The 21,211-nt window shown below is 42.4% G+C and overlaps 1 protein-coding gene across 4 annotated transcripts in view; it reads left to right on the forward strand.

Annotated features, from left to right (window-relative positions):
* Positions 1-504: 504 nt before the first annotated feature.
* The window catches only part of LOC146668999 (NLR family CARD domain-containing protein 3-like), a 41,576-nt gene continuing 20,869 nt past the window's right edge, over positions 505-21,211 (forward strand). The window contains exons 1-3 of one of the 4 annotated variants that reach the window (XM_085405396.1): positions 505-561; positions 2,062-2,215; positions 2,288-2,401. In XM_085405396.1, the coding sequence (XP_085261522.1) occupies positions 2,094-2,215; positions 2,288-2,401 (236 nt within the window). In that variant the 5' untranslated portion in view covers positions 505-561; positions 2,062-2,093. Of the gene's footprint in view, positions 562-2,061; positions 2,216-2,287; positions 2,402-7,266; positions 11,999-12,195; positions 12,660-21,211 lie in introns of those variants that run through there. The other 3 variants (XM_085405398.1, XM_085405399.1, XM_085405397.1) reach the window with 3 other exon arrangements.

Consider the following 21,211-nt stretch of genomic DNA (forward strand, 5'->3'; position numbering starts at 1 on the left):
CGCCACTGTCCCAGTAAGAGCTGAGGAGAGTCCCAGATGAGGGCTCATTCAGCAGCCGCGGAGCAGAAGCCAGGGGGAGTTGCAGTGACGCGCCCGTGAGCTCCGCCGGCAGCCAGCTGTGCCTGAGTGACCGAGCCCCAGGCCGAGAGGCCGAGGGCACCCCACCTCCAAAGTGGCCCGAGCGAGCCCCAATAAGCGGCCGCCAAGGAGTGAGCCGGTGTGTACCCGGACGCCCACCCCCAGATACAAAGAACCACCAACGCACCGACACCTGAGGGAGTCCGCCACCGGCAGGGGAAGTGGTGGTGGGTGGAGATAGGCCTCCAAACCTTGGAGGGCCCGAGATCACTTCAGTGTTTCACAGAAACATGACACGAGTGATCTGAGCCAGTCTGTGCAGTCAGACAGCATATTTCTGGAGTAAACACATGAAGGTGTGGCCCTCTCACACTCTTCAGGTGGAGTCCCGCCTCCTTCCAGGAAGCAGCTCACCTGTGTGTCCGTGTTTAGTGGCTAGGTGTGGAGTGGAGCTTGTTGTTGGTGTGTGTGTTTGCAGAAACTAAGTTTTCTTTGTTTCCTCTTTTAACAGTTTGTCTTTAGGAACTTTACTGTTTAACTTATATTTGCTTTTTTCACACAACAAACTGTTGTGTTCTTATTTCCTAGAACAAAGCTGTCATCTTTCCACTAAATTTATACAGAGAAGTTTGCTGCTGTTTCTTATCCTTCCTTTCAAAATAAAATCACAGTCATGCTAGTTTAAAGTGTTTGATTGTAGTCAGGTGCTTAAGTTCATATTTCCTTTATGGACTATTGAAATCACTTTTGTTGCTGTTTGATTCTCATCAAAAGATGTTGCTAATGTATAGTGTTTGGATATCAGGTATTAGGTACTCATGGTTTCAGTGCTTTTTTTGACTGTCTGACTGCTTTACATGCTGCTAACTATATGAAGTAAATATAGATGAGTGGTTTTAGAGCTGCAGGAATCTGGAGGTAAACTTAATTACTGACAGTAAATGAATTCCAGTTAATCAAACCACTGATAATTAATCCAAATATTCACTGACAGTGTCTGATGGTTTTGTTTGTTTGTTTGTTTCATAAACTAAATATTCTCACAGTGCTCATTATGCATTCAGGAACTTCTGACTGATATGTGATGGAAATACGATTTTGAATATTTTTTACACACAAACTCAGCAGGAATAATTAGAGTGGAGCTTTTAACCCTACTGATCCTCTTTGAATCATGGATCAGCTGAAATGTTTGAAAATGTTGTTCAAACATTTTGAACTGACTGAATATTAATCGACTGAAGCTTCGTGTGTGCATCATTGCTCGATCTAGAGCAGTGTTTCCCAACCGCTGTGCTGCAGCACACAGGTGTGCCGTGAGAAATTATTAGGTGCGCCATGGAAGATTAACTGGTTATACCTGATTAGTACTCTAAGCGACCGGCTTAGGTAATGGGCAGAACGGTTACATCCTCTTACACTAAAGAGCAGTGCCTTCTCTAATTTAAGTGGTTGCCAACTGCCAGTAAAATAGAAGAAGACAAATAAGAAATTACATAATAATCATGCTATGTGATGACGCAGTGCGTAATAGCAATATTGGATATTTGAAAAGAAAAAGTAGTCAGTCTGTCCTGGGTCCTGGAGAAAATTCTGACCCAGATGAAGGCCCTAGCATGAGTAGAGATCAGAACAAAGTAAAACAAAGGTATACTAGGGAAAAACCGAACCAATTCCGCTATACCTGGTTTGTGGGGGAAAATGATCAACATGCTTTTTGTGACATTTTTGTTTGGTGGTGTGCCATGTGATTTTTCTAATGTGAAATGTGTGCTATGGCTCCAAAAGGTTGGGAAACACTGGTCTAGTGGACTGATAGCAGAGCAGCTGATGGCAGCTTCCTCTGCCTCACACTGCTGTCTGACTGCATCCAGCTGACACTGAGATGAAGCAGGAAAGAAGCAGCTGATATTTGGACAGCACACATGATGAAAGGAGGATTTCAGTTGATGTGCACATGAATGATTTGTGTTTCCTCTGCAGGTAGAAAGTGTGTGTGAGCTGAATTGAGCAGCATGGATCAGTGTGAGGACAGTGACAAACAACTGAGTCATGGATTCAGTGGTGTGTCCTCTAAGAGCAACGTGCTGATGGGTGTCATTTGTAGATTTGGACAAAAACAGTCCTTAAAAAACAAGTAAGATTACACGAATATAAAATTGTATTTAAGCACGTCTTGATGCTTTAATTAAAGAGCTTGAATTAACAGGATCCTTCAAAGAGTTGAACATGAGCCTGAACCCACCTGTGTGTCCTTAAAGAGTGACCAGTCCCACGAACACTACGTTCATTTTAAAGTCCGGCAGGCACCAGCTGCAGAGAGGTGAGTTAGTGCTATATTCAGTAATAGCTAATTTAACTGCTTGATGTTGTGGGATGTAAAAACAGCAATAAAAAACTTTGTTTGGTACAAAAGCTCATTACATCACAAAAATTAATATTAAATACATAAAATTCTTGTAAACACACACACCTTTAATCTGAACATTTTCACATGTATGTAAGCAACTGAGTTATTAATGTATAAATTAATGTATAATGTATAAATAGATAAATAGTAGACTAAAATTTAATAATTTAAGACTATAGTTAAAATACATTTAAAAATAATTGTTAGTAGAAAAAAAACTTTGATTCAGCTGTGGTTTTGAGGATCTTAAGAACTGATGGTCTGACTAATTGTTTAACAACCCACAATTAAAACAAGAGCTGTTGACCAAAGGGCTGTACAGGCTGTAAAACTATTAAAAATTGCTTAACAAAAAAAGGTTTAAAAACATCTCCCTTCAAAACTGACTAATAGCTAGTATAAGGTTGATAATATGAGTTATATGTGGTATTAAATTCGGTTCTTTGGATTCTTTACGGCCAAAAAAGACACGGCTCAAAGTGGTCTTTTTACTTTAAAAATGATCTTTATGTGTTCGTGTGTTCAGGTCTCCATGTCCCGGGATATGTAAAATTAAAGATCATCATCTCAGGTCTAAAGCACAAAAAGGAAGCCTAGTTATTTATATACTTCTTCTCCACGTCACACCACACTTTAAGTTTCAATCGAACACTCTGCTTAGTTTCACTTTCTGCCTGCAAAATCATGTAATTTCCTGTCAGTACTAAGAGTTGGGCCTCTCTTATATAAAGCAATATAATCAGTATATAAGCATTTAAGATTATAAATTTAAACCTCAACAGTGGTCTCTGTTGTAGGTGCCAATTGGTAACTGTGCTGCAGTCAGCTAAGCATTGAGGCAATGACAACTTAAAAAGACTATTGCATTAGTGAAGACAAAATTCAGGCATGAATAGCTCTCTCAAAGGCTGAAACAGAGGAATGTTCTCACTTCTGCAAGTAGCCAGACAAGAAAGAACCTAGTTTTAATGTCATTGACGCTAAAATGTCATTGACATTAATGCTGGAAAATGGAAAATTTAACAATAACCTGCAACACACCCAGTGAGCTTGATTCGAAGTGGTTTAATAAAAACATTGCAATGTGGAGACAAGCATCCGAGCAACACTAGGATCATAATAATAATAATAATAATAATAATAATAATAATAATAATAATAATAATAATAATAATAATAATAAGTGGCGGAGGGCTTTTGCTTTGGTGGCCTCAGAATATCATCTCTGATTTTTGCAGATGATGTGGTTCTGTTGGCTCCATCGGGTGAGGGCCTCCAGCTCGCACTGGAACGGTTTGCAGCCGAGTGTGAAGCAGCGGGAATGAGGATCAGCACCTCCAAATCTGAGGCCATGGTTCTCAGCCGGAAAAGGGTGGAGTGCCCACTCCGGGTCGGGGATGAGTTCCTGCCCCAAGTGGAGGAGTTCAAGTATCTCGGGGTCTTGTTCGCGAGTGATGGGAGAAGGGAGCCGGAGATCGACAGACGGATTGGGGCTGCAGCTGCAGTAATGCGGACGCTGCACCGGTCCGTCGTGGTGAAGAGGGAGCTGAGTGTAAAAGCGAAGCTCTCAATTTACCGGTCGATCTACATCCCTACCCTCACCTATGGCCACGAGCTGTGGGTAGTGACCGAAAGAACGAGATCGCGGATACAAGCGGCAGAAATGAGCTTCCTCTGAAGGGTGGCTGGCCTCTCCCTTAGAGATAGGGTGAGAAGTTCGGCCATCCGGGAGGGGCTCAGCTGAGGTGGTTCGGGCATCTGACAAGGATGCCCCCTGGGCGCCTCCTGGGTGAGGTGTTCCAGGCATGTCCCACCGGGAGGAGGCCCCGGGGCAGACCCAGGACACGCTGGAGAGATTATATCTCTCAGCTGGCCTGGGAACGCCTTGGTATTCCCCCGGATAAGCTGGAGGAGGTGGCTGGGGAGAGGGAGGTCTGGGCCTCTTTGCTTAGGTTGCTGCCCCCGCGTCCCGGCCTCGGATAAAGCGGATGAAGATGGATAATACTAATAATAATAATAATAATAATAATAATGGATTGCATTTATATAGCGCTTTTCTAGGCAGGCTTTTCTATACCTCCTCCCTCACAGAGAGAATTATGACCTTGCTTTCTGCTAAGCCGTCATCCCCGTAAGAGCAAGACATCTGAATGTCATCACCTTTACAACAGGGCCCCTACCTAAAAAATATACATCCCTCTATAAGAAGGGTTAGTCTTACTATCTCTTTAGTGTCTCCCATTACAATGGCCTGACTGTGATAACATAACACATGCATGCAAACTGGTGACAGGAATGCTCTTACTATACTAAAGTGAGACAGGGATATTACTATAACTAATGTGATATGATTTAATATGTGATTATTACAACAGAAAATAAGTCTTCTTCCATAATGCAAAAAAAGAAAATTTACACTACTGTAAAAAATGAGTTCCTCACAGAGGCTTTCGCTATCTACATGATAGAATTAGCCAACACTTACTAGCACAACTAAATTAGCTCATTATATTGCAACAGAATAATTTCCCTACAAAGATGGAAAAGAACAGTTCAATGTCAACTTTAAACAAGCATTCTTGGTAAGACCATTACTCCATCTAGAACACTATGAGCATGTCTCCATAGTATTCGTCCCAACTTGTAAACCACTCAGGGGCGTATCTAGAAGGGTTGGCATGGGGTGGCAAGTGCCACCCTAAAATAAGCCTTTGCCACCCCAAGTGCCACCCTAGTTTTGCATATGACAGTGTTGTTTATTAAAATAAGATAGCATTAACACTTTTAGCGTAGTTACAGTTAACAGTAAATATAAATGCTAAACTGAATATACTGCATAGTGTTACCCCCCTCCACCATTAACAAATGGTTCATCCCATAGCATGGACTGGCTTTTTTCTTGTTTTCAGTAGCAAGCGATGCTTATGATTGTGTCAGAGCACTTAGAATAGAATAGAATAGAACAATCCTTTAATTGTCCCATAAGGGGAAGTTTCGTTCTAACAGCAGTCATAAAGGCACATATACAAACAAACAGTACACAGGACACAGAACAGAAACATACACAATTTTTCTTACATATTTACATTAAGTACAATGGTTACTATATACAGAGAGTACTGTACAGTTATTAAATTAAATAAAAATTACTAAGAGGCAAACCAGGTTGTAGTGCGAATCGGTTGATTAAATTATTGCAGTTACAGCGCAGATGTAAACATCTATGTTTGTTGGGAGCAGTTCTGATTGTACAGTCTGACAGCTGCAGGGAGGAAGGACCTGTGGAAACACTCCTTCATGCATCGAGGATGCAGCAGTCTGTCACTGAAGCAGCTCTGCAGTTCCGCAACATTTACAAGCATGGGGTGGGAGACTCTGTCCACCAGAGATGTTATTTTGGCCACAGTCCTTCTGTCTCCCACCACCTGCACTGGGTCCAGGGTGCATCCCAGAACAGAGCTGGCCTTTCTGATGAGTTTGTCCAACCTCTTCCTCTCAGCTGCTGATAAACTGCTGCTCCAACATACCACACTGTAAAAAATGACAGATGCCACCACAGAGTCATAGGTCTTAAAAGTGCTCCCTGTTCTCCAAATGACCTCAGCCACCTCAGCAGGTAGAGTCTGTTCTGACCCTTCCTGTAAAGAGCATCAGTGTTGTGGCTCTAGTCCAGTTTATTTATTCAGGTGAAAACCCAAGTACCTGGGGAGAGTGGAGGACAGGGAGATGTGATTAAAGTCCCCAGAGATCAGGAAAAGGGCCTGAGGGTGCTGTGTTTGGAGTCTGCTGGTTACAGTGTGCAGGACCTCACAGGCTGCTGCAGCGCTAGCAGAGGGCGGGACATACACAGCTATCATAATCATGTGTGTAAACTCTCGCGGTAGATAGTACGGTCTCATGCTAACCGCTAGCAGCTCAATGTCCTAACAGCATAGCGTCTCTTTGATAGATAAATGCCCAGAGTTACACCATCTATCGTTCACAAACACAGCCAGACCCCCTCCTCTCTTCTTACCACTCTCCGTTGTTCTGTCGGCCTGGATCAGATGAAAACCATCCATGTTTACGTGTGAGTCCGGAGTTAGCGCAGTTAGCCACGACTCTGTGAAGCACATCAGGCTGCACTCCCTGTAGCTAGGGTTGCCAACCGTCCCTTAAAATACGGAATCGTCCCGTATTTCGAAACAAAAGCACACGTCCCGTATTGAGCTAATAAGGGACGCACTTTGTCCCGTAATACAGTGAGAATCAAAAGTAGTCTATAAATGTTTATGGAATTAACGCTTTGTTTGAAAACATAATTCCCAGCCCCTCTCCTGCTTTGTGACCAATGAGCTGACAGCACACTTATGACAATTCGAGTATGACAATTCAGATTACCGCTCATCTCATCTCGAGGAAAGGTCGCTTGCGGAGAAAATACCGGAAGACAACAGATGACCACAACAAGAAGCATGGCCAACAGGGGAACAAACGCCGACACTGCGGTGCAAGTCTCGGACGACAGTACACCTAAAGCTGGGCAAACACTGTGCGATTTTTTTCAGTCACGTTATTCAGCTCCTGCTCAAACTGCACGATTGACTCGCAGGGGTTAGAAGTTCGTATGTCACGATGTACTCTCACACTATACCGCCCGATGCTCTGATGCGACCTGAGTGCTCACACTGTGCCTCCATAACATGAAGGTTATAACAGAAAATCTGTCGCTCGCTCTCTCTGTCTTTCACTCACACACACACACCACCACCATCAACTTTGCTAAATTGCTAATGAAAAACATTGATCAGGCAGCTGTGATTGAGCAGCAGTGTAAATCCAACTATTTTCACGGTTGTTGTGGTCGTGATAATTTTGTGATGCCACATCGAAAAGGCTCGGATGAGCTTTCCAAAGTTCTACAAGTTGTGCCTCCATCGCTTGTGTCCAGATCAACGTCTTTTTCACCAACGTTTACGTTTGCGCGTGAGCAGTGTGAGCGCCTGTGGTGAGACCCTCACGAGCGATTGATGATCGGGAGCTGGTCGTGAGGTGTTAATCACTTCTCGTTACCCCACGTATACTACACGACGCACGATGAAGGCCAAAATCGGTCCGATCACTCAAAAATCGGCTCAAAATGGGCCAAAAATCGCACAGTGTGAGCCCAGCATTAGAGCAGCAATGTTTGTTCCCCTCAGAGAAAGGGAAGAATGGGAAAAGGAAAACACCTGGCTGGAAAAAGTTAATATGGGCATGTGCAGTGAATATCAGCGCTATGTGGCCAGAAGTGTGATAATATAATTTATTTTGTGTAATAAACAACTGCAAGGATAGATGATTACAACAAATAGATGACTAATACATAAAAGTAATACATAGATGAATAATGATGATGAGTTAAGATGCGTAATCATGGGAACAAGCGGGTTTACAAACAGGAGCAGCTGATTAGCATTAGAAACGCTGAAATAATACCTCAACTGAAGCCAATTGTACTAATGCACTAAATGTGCACTGTTACAAGAATGTTTTTCTTTCTATTGTTTTCTATTATTTTAAGTTAAGCAGGACAGAGTGCTTTTAAAGAAAGATTTACTTATATTTTCAAAAGTTAAGCATGACAGGCTTCTGTTTAAGAAAGAGACCTGTTTTACTGTGTTAATGTTGTCATTTTGAGCTAAAAATAAATGGCTAAATGATCATTTGTTTCACATGTGTTCATATCACAAAGAATAGAATATGCATCTACTTAAATTAACTTCAAGTCAAATGGTTAAAAAAATAATTTCACACACAAAAAAAGAGCTAGAAAATTCACCACACTGGGAAGGGTGAAGACAACTGGGTCGCCCGGCCCTGGCCACGAGGTGTCCCTTATTTATTTTTCAGGGAGTTGGCAACCCTACCTGTAGCTCCTCTGATGTCGGGTAAGAGCCGCCAGTTCGTCTACTTTATTGGGGAGAGATCTCACATTCCCCATAATAACAGATGGAATCGCTGGCCGGTATCTCCTAACTTTACTGCGACGCCCGATCCTGGCCCGAGTACCGCGTCTCTTCCTCATCACCTCGCGGGGGATGTTAGCTTGCTCGGCTGTAGGCAGGGCAGCGAATGCTCCGACGGCTAACGCTGAACCCTGCTGTAAACAATGGGAGGTCGGACCTCCACGCGCTCTCCGGACAAAGACGCCGTAAAAAATGTAATAAAGAACACCATTGTCCATAGAATTCTGAGCTCCATTGTGGGGGACAGCAGTCTGCAATAGAAAAACAAAAACAATAAACACAAAAACAATAAAGAAACATATATTAAAGAGAAAAAAGGACTTGGTCAGGTTGGAGCTGCTGATACTGGCTGCCAGCTCAGAGCGGCGCTGGAAGTTGCCCATTTTGAACAACACCATGGGAATTTCAGATTTCACACAGGTTGTTGGTTGTTACGTATGGGCTCAAATTGTGGTCATAAATATTTTGTACTTGTAAATCAGTTTTGTATGTGTAAAAAGAATTTGTGTGTGTGTAAAAAAGATTTGTGTGAAAGTCTGCACTCAAGTTTCAAGTTACAAGTATGAATTTTGACCCTATTTTTCTTCCTTTCATCTGATTGGCCAATGTCATGTCAATCTCAAATTTAACTATCCAATCAGAGAACAGATGGATTTGGCTGTTGGAGGGGATGGAGCTTATTATGGAGCTTCAGGTCCTTGAAGGGAATAAATGCCCTTTTACATGCCAGCCCAGCATTTTCCTTCATCACCACGAAGGGAAATAGTCTGTGGGTGTCTCAGTTTGGTGATTTTTGTGTCACAGGTTTACGTGCTTAACACAGGGACCTCCCGAACCTTTTCAATAGCGCTGCGAAACTCCGGGGGGGGGGGGGGGGGCAGTGTTGTAGAAATGACAGTCTTCACTAGTGGGGATACCTACAAAGCTTTCTTTGTTATGAATTAGCATCCGTGTTTTTATTGAACATTTGAAGAACTAGCAAAAAAAAACCCAGAAACTCTTGTAGAGGACATAAAGTCAGAGATAGAAACGACAAGGAGCAGGTGCATATAGTACAGGTAGAACTGCTGCAAAAACCCACAGAGCTCAGCAGCCAGCGCAACAAATTCTGAATCCTTAACTTTTAGTTAGCAGTTAGCATTAGCAGCACATGCTGGATCCAGTGTGAAAGGACCTTTATGCTGGACACTGTGACTAACAGCAATGGTCCCGGGTCAGCACTGACTTCGTGTTAGACTAATCCTAAAGTAATAATGGTATTTCTAACCACTGATATACCACAACTTTATCCTTTCAACAGCTTCTATTGGATATTTATATAGATATCCTCCAGCTTCAAACTGTATTACCCTTCAAGGACCTGCAGTTCAAAAAAACACCCCTCTGACAGCCAAACCCATCTCTTCTCTGATTGGATAGTTAAATTTGTGATTGACATGACATTGGCCAATCAGATGAAAGGAAGAAAAATAGGGTCAAAATTCTTACTTGTAACTTGAATCCTGAGTGCAGACTTTCTCACGTATTTTTTGGCTAAGTCCACACACAAATCTTTTTTACACATACAAAACTTTTTTACACACACACAAATTCTTTTTACACATACAAATCCTGATTTACAAGTACAAAACTGATTTACAAGTACAAAATATTTATGACCACAATTTGAGCCCATAATTACGCTCTGGAAATGGAATGAAGGTGAGTGTTATTAACCCTCCATGGTCCACGGACACGCTGCACCTCCAAACCACATGACTGATTTAAGCTGACACAGCAACAAGCTGCAGCCACGCTGAGTCTTTCAGCCCGTGTTGAAAGTTCGGACTACAAAGTATACACCGGTTTTTAAATTTTAATCACAGGCCAGTAAATCCAGAGTTATGATAAAAAATATATATGCCATGCTTTTTTCTAAATACTGTCATCATGGTTTTGTGTGTGTGTGTGTGTGTGTGTTTTAAAGCCTTATCTAAAGACAGTGCAAAAACAGTAAAAAAAAAGATTAAGGGAGATCTTTTTTCCCATCAGTGGAAACTTTCTGCGTCACGTAGGAGAAAGAAAAGTTTTGGGAGTGACGGTAATGCCAGCGAGACAGAGCGAGCTAATGTGTGTGAGAGAGACAGAGAGTTTTTAGAAGTGGAAGATTTCTGACGTTTAACGTGGAGTGTATAGTTAGTCTGTTGTGTAGTCGTTTTGTTTTGTGTGTCAGTGAGGGCACTAACGTATGGAATCAGAACAATGCCACCTTGAAATGAAACCAAAAAAAATATTGAAACCGAAAAAAAATATTGTAGCTGAAATAAATGTACTGAAAAATCTTGTATTGAAAGTGAAAAAAAAAATTGATAGTGAAAAACAATTAATTGAAACTGTAATTTTTTTTATTTTTGCTTACAATTTTTTTTTTCAGTTTCAATCCATTTTTTTTCCGTTTCAATCCACTTTTCCGTTTCAATCCATTTTTCGGTTTCAAACCATTTTTCAGTTTCACTCTGCTGGCACTGTTTTGGTGTCCGGGGGCGCGCTGGGGAGGCGGGGATTCCAACCTGCATGTATTTGCATATATTATAATGTTGACCAATGACTGGAGAAAACACTGACGACACGGCTGCGGTCACGGACAAACTTGCATGTGTCTGTTCGGGAATGGCAGATGCTGAGAGGTCCAGCATTTACATTACCGACAAAGTGAGAGCCTGAGGTGTTCTTCAGTAAATTGGACTACCGGACAGGAGGACCTGAGGCACCACCGCATTATTTTTGGTAAGTTAAATGTGTTTGTAAGCTAATCCGTAATTTAGGTCCTTAGCTAGCTACCTAGCTACCTAGCTAGCTAAGGAAACTTGTTTTGTATAGTTTGTTTAGCTAACCCGTGCAGGTGAATGAATTTACCCTGACTAAAGAAATCAAGAGAAACGCACGGGGCTGCTCAGTGACTAACCACGGTTACTGTACTTTTATTATGAGTATTATACTGTAAGAGCAACAGGCTGGACTCTGCTTCTGCTCCTGTGCAGAGCTGATTATTAAATATGTGCAAACAGCAGCAAGTTTTCTGTCGCTTTCCACATGTGGAACGACATTAATGCCAATTTTTAAAAACCTGGCACTTCAGGTACCCCTCATTGGTCAATAGCTACGGATTAAATAGCAAAGCCCGATACTTATGTACTGAAACCAACTACTTCCGCTTGTCAGCTTAAGTTAAAATGTTACATTTTTCTTCTGATTATTGTTTTTAGCATTTTTTTTACTGAGTTTGTTACAAATATTCAGGTTAAAAAACTGTCCAAATTATTTTTAATGAATTATGTTCACAAAGTCACATGTGCAGTACTCTGTACAGCTTGCATCTTTAGGACAAATAATTTGAAACATTAATGTTTCTTGTTCAATACTGAGCTGATAACACCTCTGTATGTTGTGACCAGGATGCAGCAGCAGACTGAACCTCGACTGAAACCTGCTCCATCATCTCATCTTTGCAGATGTCCATTTATAAAGCATCAACAACTCAAAGGTAAACATGATATTAGAAAATGTGTTAGTAAGGCCTTTAAAACAAATAAAAAATAAACAGCTGTCGGCAGAGCTGTAGGACTGAACAACTTCAGATCCCGAGTGTGTGAGGACGGAGAAGGATCAGCTCTATTTCAGATTTGAGAGATAAACTTTATATTTCAGTTTGTGATGATTCTGTTCTGTTTGTGATTACAGGAGCCATCCTCAGATTCAGACCTCAGCACCACCCAATGACAGCAGACAGATCATCCTATATCTTCAATCTTTGTAGTAACTCTTTGTAGTTTTCTTCAGTAATTAACTGAAGAAAACAGTAGAAAGGTTAAAATACCACATGTGCTGTCAGTGAAAGCTGCAGCTGTTTTATTGATAAATTTAAATACAAAAAGTCAAAAGCATTAATCACCCCTTTTACTGTGTCACTATACATCAGCATTAACAGGACCTCCGTTTGGTGTTTCAGAAAACTGCTGATCTCAGACCTGCACAACTTCTGTTTTAAACACTGAATATACTCAGCTACATGAAGAGTTTCAGTCTTCCTGGTGTTTCTGAAATGATGCCTCTCACTGTGGGTCAACAGAACATCTGGCACAGGACAGCTGTAATGAAAGAAATTGAAGAAGTTTTGAAAACAAAATCTTGGAAATGCCCTATATGTGAGAAGCAGATTTTGTATTTACTTTTCTTTTTGCCAATCAAGTTAACTAAAAGTATAATTTTCACCATACAATTGCTAACCTTGTCATCTCCTACACTGTCTGGTTTGGGCTCTGGGCTTGTCCTTCCGAGCTTTCATGAGACTGCTTTTGGTGCACTGTGGTATGAGGTGCTAACCTTTTGACAGTGTTGGGAAGGTTAATTAAAAGGTTATGAGTAACAGTAGGTGGACATTAGGTAAGGCTGCACTTTTTGCAGCGATCTCGTATAGAAAACTATTCCACGGGTATATAAAACAGGTCAGCGGCTCCGAACCGTAGTAAAGGGACCTCTGGCTAATACGTTGGGTTCCGTGTCGGGCTCGTAGCTGAAAACTAGCTTTACTTTAATTTAATTTATTTATTTAGGGCAGTGCATGTTAATGAACAGAAATGTAAAAAAAGATTTACGTATATATAGTTACGTATAACTGCATCATCCGCATACATTTGAGCAAATATATTTGGACTTCAGGTAAGTTATTGATAAAAAGAGAGAGCAATAAGGGCCCAAGAACAGATCCTTGAGGAACCCCTGTATCACAGTCTAAATATGGAGATTTAACCCCATCCAGCACCACACACTGTTTCCTGTGTGAGAGATATGAGGCAAACCACTGAAGAGCCTGACTGGAGATATTAAACTGAGTCAATCTGGACAACAATATCTGATGGTTTACAGAGTCGAAAACCTTCTTCAGATCTAAAAATACAGCTCCAACACAGGGACTCTTGTCCAGCAGGCTTTTCGAGTTCTCCACTAACAGACACAGGGCAGTATCTGTGGAGTGATGTGCCCGAAAGCCAAACCGCAATGGATGTAATGAGGGTTGGGTGTTTTCTAGGTGAGCAGTGAGGAGTTTCACCACCTACTTCTCAGCTATTTTAGATATGACCGGGAGTATGCTTATGGGGCGACAATTAGCCATGTCAGTCTTCACACCTGCTTTGAAAATTGGTGTAACTGCAGCAATTTTCCAATCTGTTGGAACAATGGAGTGTTGGAAAGACATATTCAAAACATGAGTTGTTGGACGTACAAGCAAATCCATATATTCCTTTAGGAAATTTGTGTTAATAATATATACATCATGTGCTTTTTTTTTTTTTTTTTGCCTGTCCCATTTGGTTCTTTAGCCATCAGAATTGTTGTCTGAAGACCAACAAGGATACCCAATGGATTTACTTTGCCAAATGGATCATCGTGGCATTGCCGTATTGGTCCATTTGATCGATCTTTGTTTTTATTATTTATTATATTTTATTTTCAGATGTTACAGACGGGACAGACATGAGTGAGGGATAGGAAAGGGAGAGAGAAAGAGGAAGGAAAGGAAAAACAGAAGGGGAGAGGGACAGTGAGAAAGGGGGGGGGAGAAAAAAATCAAAAATCTCCTGGATCACCTGTTGAGAGAAGAATAGAAAACAAGCAAAAAAACAAAAAAACACAAAGCAACATACTAAACACAACACCATCGCATTAATCTAGCTAAGTGTAAACAGCAGTAAATACTAAATATTCAATGTTGTTGTGCAGCACGCAGGACAGACAGCGCACAATGTGCTTTGAAGTAGCAGCCAAGAAAGGTGTAATTTAAGTCTACGAACAGTGAACACCCGTGTGCACACCTGTGTGGATCAGCGCGCTTGTATTCAAATGGTTTCCACATGTAATGGTCTGCAAGAGGATGTAGCGAGCCATAGCCCCGTCCCCCAGGGCATGAAGCAGGCATGGAGGAGATCCAGGCCCCCAGACAACCAGAGGCCCCAGAGTGCGAGAGCCCAAGGAGGACCACCGGAGGGGCATCCGTGCCACCTTCATGGGAAGGGCTGAGGATCCCCAGACGAGGCGTCACCCAGTAGCCACCGAGCAGAAGCTAGAGGGGCTGCACCGGCGTGCCCGCCGGCTCTGCCGGCAGCCAGCTGTGCCAGAGTGAACCGAGCCGCAGGCCCAGGGGCCGGAGGCCCGAGGGCCCCCCGCACCCCGGAGGAGGCCTGACCGAGCAACAGGCGCCAGGCCCCGCCACATACCTGAGTGCCCAGCCCTGGACACCAAGAACCACCAATGCACCGACCCCTGAGGGCATCAATCACCGGCAGGGAGTGTGGTGAGGGGAGATAGGCCTTGGAGGGCCTGGGAGTTCCCAGAGAGGTGGAGTCTAAGACCCGACCTGACATATAGACACAGACAAACAGGCACACACAGACACAAACATGCATTCCCACCCTCATGCACACATATACAAACATTCAGCACTCACCCAACGTAAGGATTGACATAAATGGACATGTACACACAATCACACTCCCAAAAACATACTCTATACCACAGGTCCAGGTACCCTCGCCCCCAGAGGGGAAACAGAACCCAGACCCTAGAGATGTTACCCTTCCCCCTGGGGTGGAGGCAAGCAGACCGTCCCAGGCTCCGCAGCAGCAGGGAGGCCAATCGGACAGCCAAAATCTCCTCCCAGCCCCCCCGCCCCAATGGCTAGCAGAGAACGGGGGTGTGTGAAGACCCCATACCTCCCTCCTCCCGCTCATGTGTAGTGTTGCTGCGTGTTGTTCTAAAGTGCATTTAAAACAAGGGAGAGCATGGTGCTGCTGCCAGAGAGCAGCAGGTGTTAGCACGGCCCCTCCCGAGAACCCTCAATGTCTACATGGATTTATTGCTTTTTATTGTTTTAAACCTGTAATTAGTTTAGCAACTTCAGTGTCTGAAATATGAGTGATGGTGAACAAATTTTGACCAACATCATTCACATTATCAGAGCATACGACTGAGTCAAAGCTCTGACTGATCTCCTTAACCGATGAGATAAAGAAAGTGTTTAAGTTATTGGCAATAGATAGATGCTCTCTAACAATAGAGTTATTTACATAAAGTTCAATTGTAATTTTACTTTTGTTTGAATGACGGCCAAGTAATTTATTTAAGTTTTGCCAGACATTTTTACCATTACCTTTGGCTCTTTCAATTATATTTATAAAAATTTTTGCTTTGGCCTGTCTCAAACTTCTTGTTACTTTGTTCCGCATTGAAGTAAATCTCTGTCTATCCAGAGTTAGACCTGTTTTCAGGAACTGCTTTAGTAATTGATCTCTTGTTTTCATTAGATTCTTGCACTCTTTGTTTCACCAGGGTAAATTAGATGTTGTCTTTATTTTTTGTCGACCTCTAATGGAGTATGTTGATATAACATTCTTGACAATGTCAGTGAAGTGACTGCTGCAGAATTGTGGATCATCACTACACAATAAAGGCTCCCAGTTAACTGATGCTAATGCTTCTGCTACATTTTGTCGCTGACTTCTTGGTATAAATTCATAAAAGGATCTCTTATTAGATGAACTATGAAAGTCATTCTTAACCCGTGATTTCATAATTTTTCTAGAAAATAATATAAAATTGTGGTCTGAAATACCAGTGATAAAATTATAAGATTTAATAATTCGCTCGGGCTTATTACTGAAAACCAGATCTATTTTAGTTTCAGAGTGTCTCGTTATTCTTGTGGGTTGTTCATGTGTGGAGTAAAGTTCAACGTCTCCATTATGTCCTTGAGTGTTTTTCTGTCCTTTTCACAGTCCCAGTTGACATTAAGATCTCCCATTACAATTATTTCATTAGACTTATTATTTATAGTATGATATTTAAGTAATATCTGTAGTTGCTCATAAAAAATATTCTTTGCGGAAGGAGGGCGATATAAACAGATCAACGTAAATGACATTTCTGGAGAAAGAGTGATTTTAACAGAAATATGTTCTATTTCGACATCTATTGGTGAAATAAGTAAAGAGCAATCCAGGTGTTTTTTACATACAGAAGTATTCCTCCTCCTCTTGTTTCAATTCTATCCCTTCTGAATACTGTGTACTCTGGAAAGACAACCGCAAACTCAGGAGAAGCACTTGTGAGCCAAGATTCAATTCACAAAATGGAAATATTGGAATTGCTTAGAATATGTTCCAGTTGCTCATGCTTTGGTAACATACTGCGAATGTTAATGTGTCCACATAGAAGCCCCTTTGGTTTATTTTTAGTGTCCCAGATTACTTTAGTCTGATTATATGTCTTGCAGATCTTTGTTCCTCTGTAACTTTCAAAGGCAGGATTTCTTGTCCTTTTGTTGACAATGCTATGAGCATTTAATGATGAGAAACCCTTTACCGGAGACTGTAGTTTGGGTACAGCAGGTGGGGGCCCAGGAAGCCGAGATGGGGGCCCAGGCAGCCGCGTTGGGGGCTAAGGCAGCCGAGGTGGCGACCCAGGCAGCCGAGGTGGAGGCCCGAGCAGCTAAGGTGGAAGCCCAGGCAGCTGAGGTGGAGGCCCGAGCAGCTAAGGTGGAAGCCCAGGCAGCTGAGGTGGAAGCCCAGGCAGCTGAGGTGGAGGCCCAGGCAGCTTAGGTGGAGGCCTGAGCAGCTGAGGTGTAGGCCCAGGCAGCCAAGATTGAAACCCAGGCAGCTGAGGTGGAAACCCAGGCAGATGAGGTGGAGGCCCAGGCGGCTGAGGTGGAGGCCCAGGCAGCTGAGGTGGAGGCCTAAGCAGCTGAGGTGGAGGCCCAGGCAGCCGAGATTGAAACCCAGGCAGCTGAGGTGGAAAGCCAGGCAGCTGAGGTGGAGGCCCAGGCAGCTGAGGTGGAAACCCAGGCAGCTGAGGTGGAGGCCCAGGTAGCTGAGGTGGAAATCCAGGCAGCTGAGGCAGAAACCCAGGCAACTGAGGCGGAGGCCCTAGCAGCTGAAGTGGTAACCCAAACAGCAGAAGTGGAGGCCCGGACAACAGGGGCGTAAACGCTATTAGCTGCAGATGTAGCCTTACTAACTGGGACGGTGTTTGGAGCACAGTTAGTTGAGGTGGAAAGCAATGCAGTGACAGCTGTGCCCATAGGCTAACTAGGCTAATTAGTTGTAGCCAGACCAAATCACTGATGTTTGAATTAGGTCCAGGATTTAGTTCTATATCACCAGACTTTGTTGTCTGGGTCAACTTTGCTAGTGAGAGACAGAGAGAGGCGTTGAAAGGCTGCTCCAACGGAACTTATTGTTTCGGAGGAAAACACGAACACAGGCAAGGCAAGGCAAGTTTATTTGTATAGCACAATTCAACAACAAGGTGATTCAAAGTGCTTTACAGAGACATTAGAAACAAAAACAAATAAAAAGCATGATTTAAAATTGATTAAAACAAGCAAACAAACTAACTAATTAACAAACAAACAAACAAACAAAACAGTATATAAAATCAAAACAGATAAAATCAGAACAGTAGATAAAATCAGTAGTTAAATGTAAGTTTTGAAATTTAAGCTTAAAAGTGTGGATTTGGTGCTTTATTCAAATGCAGCTGAGAACAGGTGAGTCTTCAACCTGGATTTAAATAAACTGAGTGTTTCAGCTGATCTGAGGCTTTCTGGGAGTTTGTTCCAGATATAAGGAGCATAAAAGCTGAATGCAGCTTCTCCGTGTCTGGTTCTGACTCTGGGAACTGATAAAAGACCGGATCCAGATGACCTGAGGGATCTGGATGGTTCATACTGGGTCAGGAGGTCATTGATGTATTTTGGTCCTAAACCATTCAGAGCTTTATAGGCCAGCATCAGAACTTTAAAGTCTATCCTCTGACGGACAGGCAGCCAGTGTAAGGACCTCAGAGCTGGACTGATGTGGTCCACTTTTTTGGTCTTAGTGAGGACTCGAGCAGCAGAGTTCTGAATGAGCTGTAGTTGTCTGACTGATTTTTTAGGTAGACCTGCAAAGATGCTGTTACAGTAATCAAGCCTACTAAAGATGAATGCATGGACTAGTTTTTCCAGGTCCTATTGAGACATCAGATCTTTTATCCTTGATATATTCTTGAGGTGATAGTAAGCTGATTTTGTTATTGTCTTAATGTGTTTTTCTAAGTTTAGGTCTGCATCCATCACTACACCCAAATTTCTCGCCTGGTTTGTGGTTTTTAGGTGTATAAATTGAAGTTCTCTGGTGACCTGTAATCGTTTTTCTTTGGCGCCAAAGACTATTACTTCAGTTTTGTTTTTGTTTAGCTGGAGAAAATTGTGGCACAACCAGTCATTAATTTCCTCAATGCATTTACCAAGAGCCTGTACAGGGCCTTGGTCTCCTGGTGACATTGTGATATATATTTGTGTGTCATCTGCACAGCTGTGATAGTTTATTTTGTTGTTCTTTATAATCTGTGCCAGTGGGAGCATGTAAATGTTAAACAGAGGGGGTCCCAAGATGGAACCTTGGGGAACTCCACATGTGATACTTGTCTGCTCAGATGTGAAGTTACCTGTTGATACAAAGTATTTCCTGTTTTCTAAGTATGTTATGAACCAGTTTAGTACAGTTCCTGAAAGACCTGCCCAGTTCTCCAGTCGTTTGAGTAATATGTTGTGGTCAACTGTATCAAATGCTGCACTGAGATCCAGTAAAACTAGGACTGACATTTTTCCACTGTCTGTATTCAGACATATGTCATTAAACACTTTGGTCAGAGCGGTTTCAGTGCTGTGGTTCTGTCTAAAACCTGACTGGAAGGCATCATAGCAGTTATTCTGTTTTAAGAAGTAATTGAGCTGTTGAGAAACTGCTTTTTCAATGATCTTACTTAAAAATGGGAGATTTGAGATCGGCCTGTAGTTTTTCATTTGTGTCTTGTCAAGATTGTCCTTTTTCAGTATAGGTTTGATTACAGCAGTTTTTAGTGGTTCTGGAAACACACCTGATAATAAAGAAAAGTTGACGATCTGTAACAGGTCTGACTCTAAAGTCTTTGAGACCTTTTTGAAAAAACTTGTTGGCAGGACATCTAAACAGCAAGAGGAGGAGTTCGGTTGACCTAAGATGTCCTCCAGGTCTTTGCTGTTAATAGGTTGAAACTGTTTCATGGTGTTTAAACAGGTTTTTGGTGGACACAGTACATATCCTGGATCTGCTGTTGATGTACCAATTGCTTGTCTAATTTTTTGGATTTTTTCAGTGAAGAATTTGGCAAAGTCATTGCAGGCCATGGTCGAATGAAGTTCAGCTGCCACTGACACAGGAGGGTTTGTTAGCCTGTCAACTGTAGAAAATAAGACCCGAGCATTATGGCTGTGTTTAGTGATGATGTCAGAGAAGTAGGACCGTCTTGCACTCCTCAGTTGTAAATTATAATTGTGAAGTTTCTCTTTATAGATGTCATAATGAACCTGGAGGTTTGTTTTTCTCCATCTGCGCTCAGCTTTCCTACACTCTCTTTTTTCATTTTTCACTAGTGTGGAGTTTCTCCATGGAGACTTCTTCCTTCCAGAGATAACCTTCACCTTAATGGGAGCAATAGTGTCCATTACATTTAACATGTTAGCTTTGAAGCTATTGACGAGCTCATTGACTGACCCTCTGGACAGGTCAGGTGTTAATGGGAAGACCTGGTAAAAAAATTGCACTACTGTGTTCAGTTATACACCGTTTTGTGATCACTGCTGTTGATATATTTGTGTGGGCTGAGATTTTACTTTCAAAGAAAACACAGTAATGATCAGACACGCCCACATCAGACACAGTAACCTTTGAAATGCTCAGGCCCTTGGAGATCAGTAGGTCAAGAGTGTGTCCTCTATTATGTGTGGCCTCTGTTACATGCTGAGTCAGCCCAAAGTTGCCCAGAGTGTTACTCAGGTCTTTAGTCCCTTTGTCCTGAGGGTTGTCCACATGGATGTTAAAATCCCCAACAATAATTACACAGTCAAAATCAACACAGATCACAGACAGCAGTTCACTGAGGTCATTAAAAAAGTCTGTGCAGTATTTGGGAGGCGTAAACATTAAGAAACACAACTTTGGATGGGGCCTTCAGCTGTAAAGCCACATATTCAAAAGACTGAAAACTTCCAGGAGATAGCTGCTTACATTGAAATGATTCATTAAATAAGACAGCAACCCCTCCTCCTCTCCTGCTCACCCTGGCCTCACTGATAAATCTGTAGTTAGGAGGGGTCGTCTCGATGAGAACAGCTCCACTGTTACTTTGGTCCAACCAAGTTTCAGTTAAAAACATAAAATCAAGGCTGTGCTCAGTGATTAAATCATTAATTAAAAATGTTTTCCCAGCTAGAGATCTAACATTTAATAAAGCCAACTTAAGTGTTTTAGAGGTATTACTTGTCCCCTTGTGTTTGGGAGCAGTCTGTGGCACACAAGGTATGTTTACTATGTTTAAGGATCTTTTAGAGTGCACCTCTCTGTGTTTTGACCAGGCCACATGTCTCCTTCTGTCACCTAAAAGTACAGAAATTTTAAAACCTTCTAGTAAACAGGGTCCCAGCTTCTCCTGGGAAAAGTCACCACTGCCATAATCCTCGCAGCCCGGACCCTCCACACATCACACATCAGACTGCGGAGACAGAGCATGAAGGTGGTAAGGAGGAACTAAGGGGGGCGAGGCTGGGCAATGTGACTTCGATTGCTCTGTTGAGGGTGGGGCTCGATGGCGAACCTTTGGCCGCTCTGGTGGGGGGTTTATG

The sequence above is a fragment of the Rhamphochromis longiceps genome, linkage group LG5 (genome assembly GCF_057381845.1).
Source record: "Rhamphochromis longiceps isolate RC_006_pf linkage group LG5, R_longiceps_female_GT1.1, whole genome shotgun sequence".
NCBI lineage: Eukaryota > Metazoa > Chordata > Actinopteri > Cichliformes > Cichlidae > Rhamphochromis > Rhamphochromis longiceps.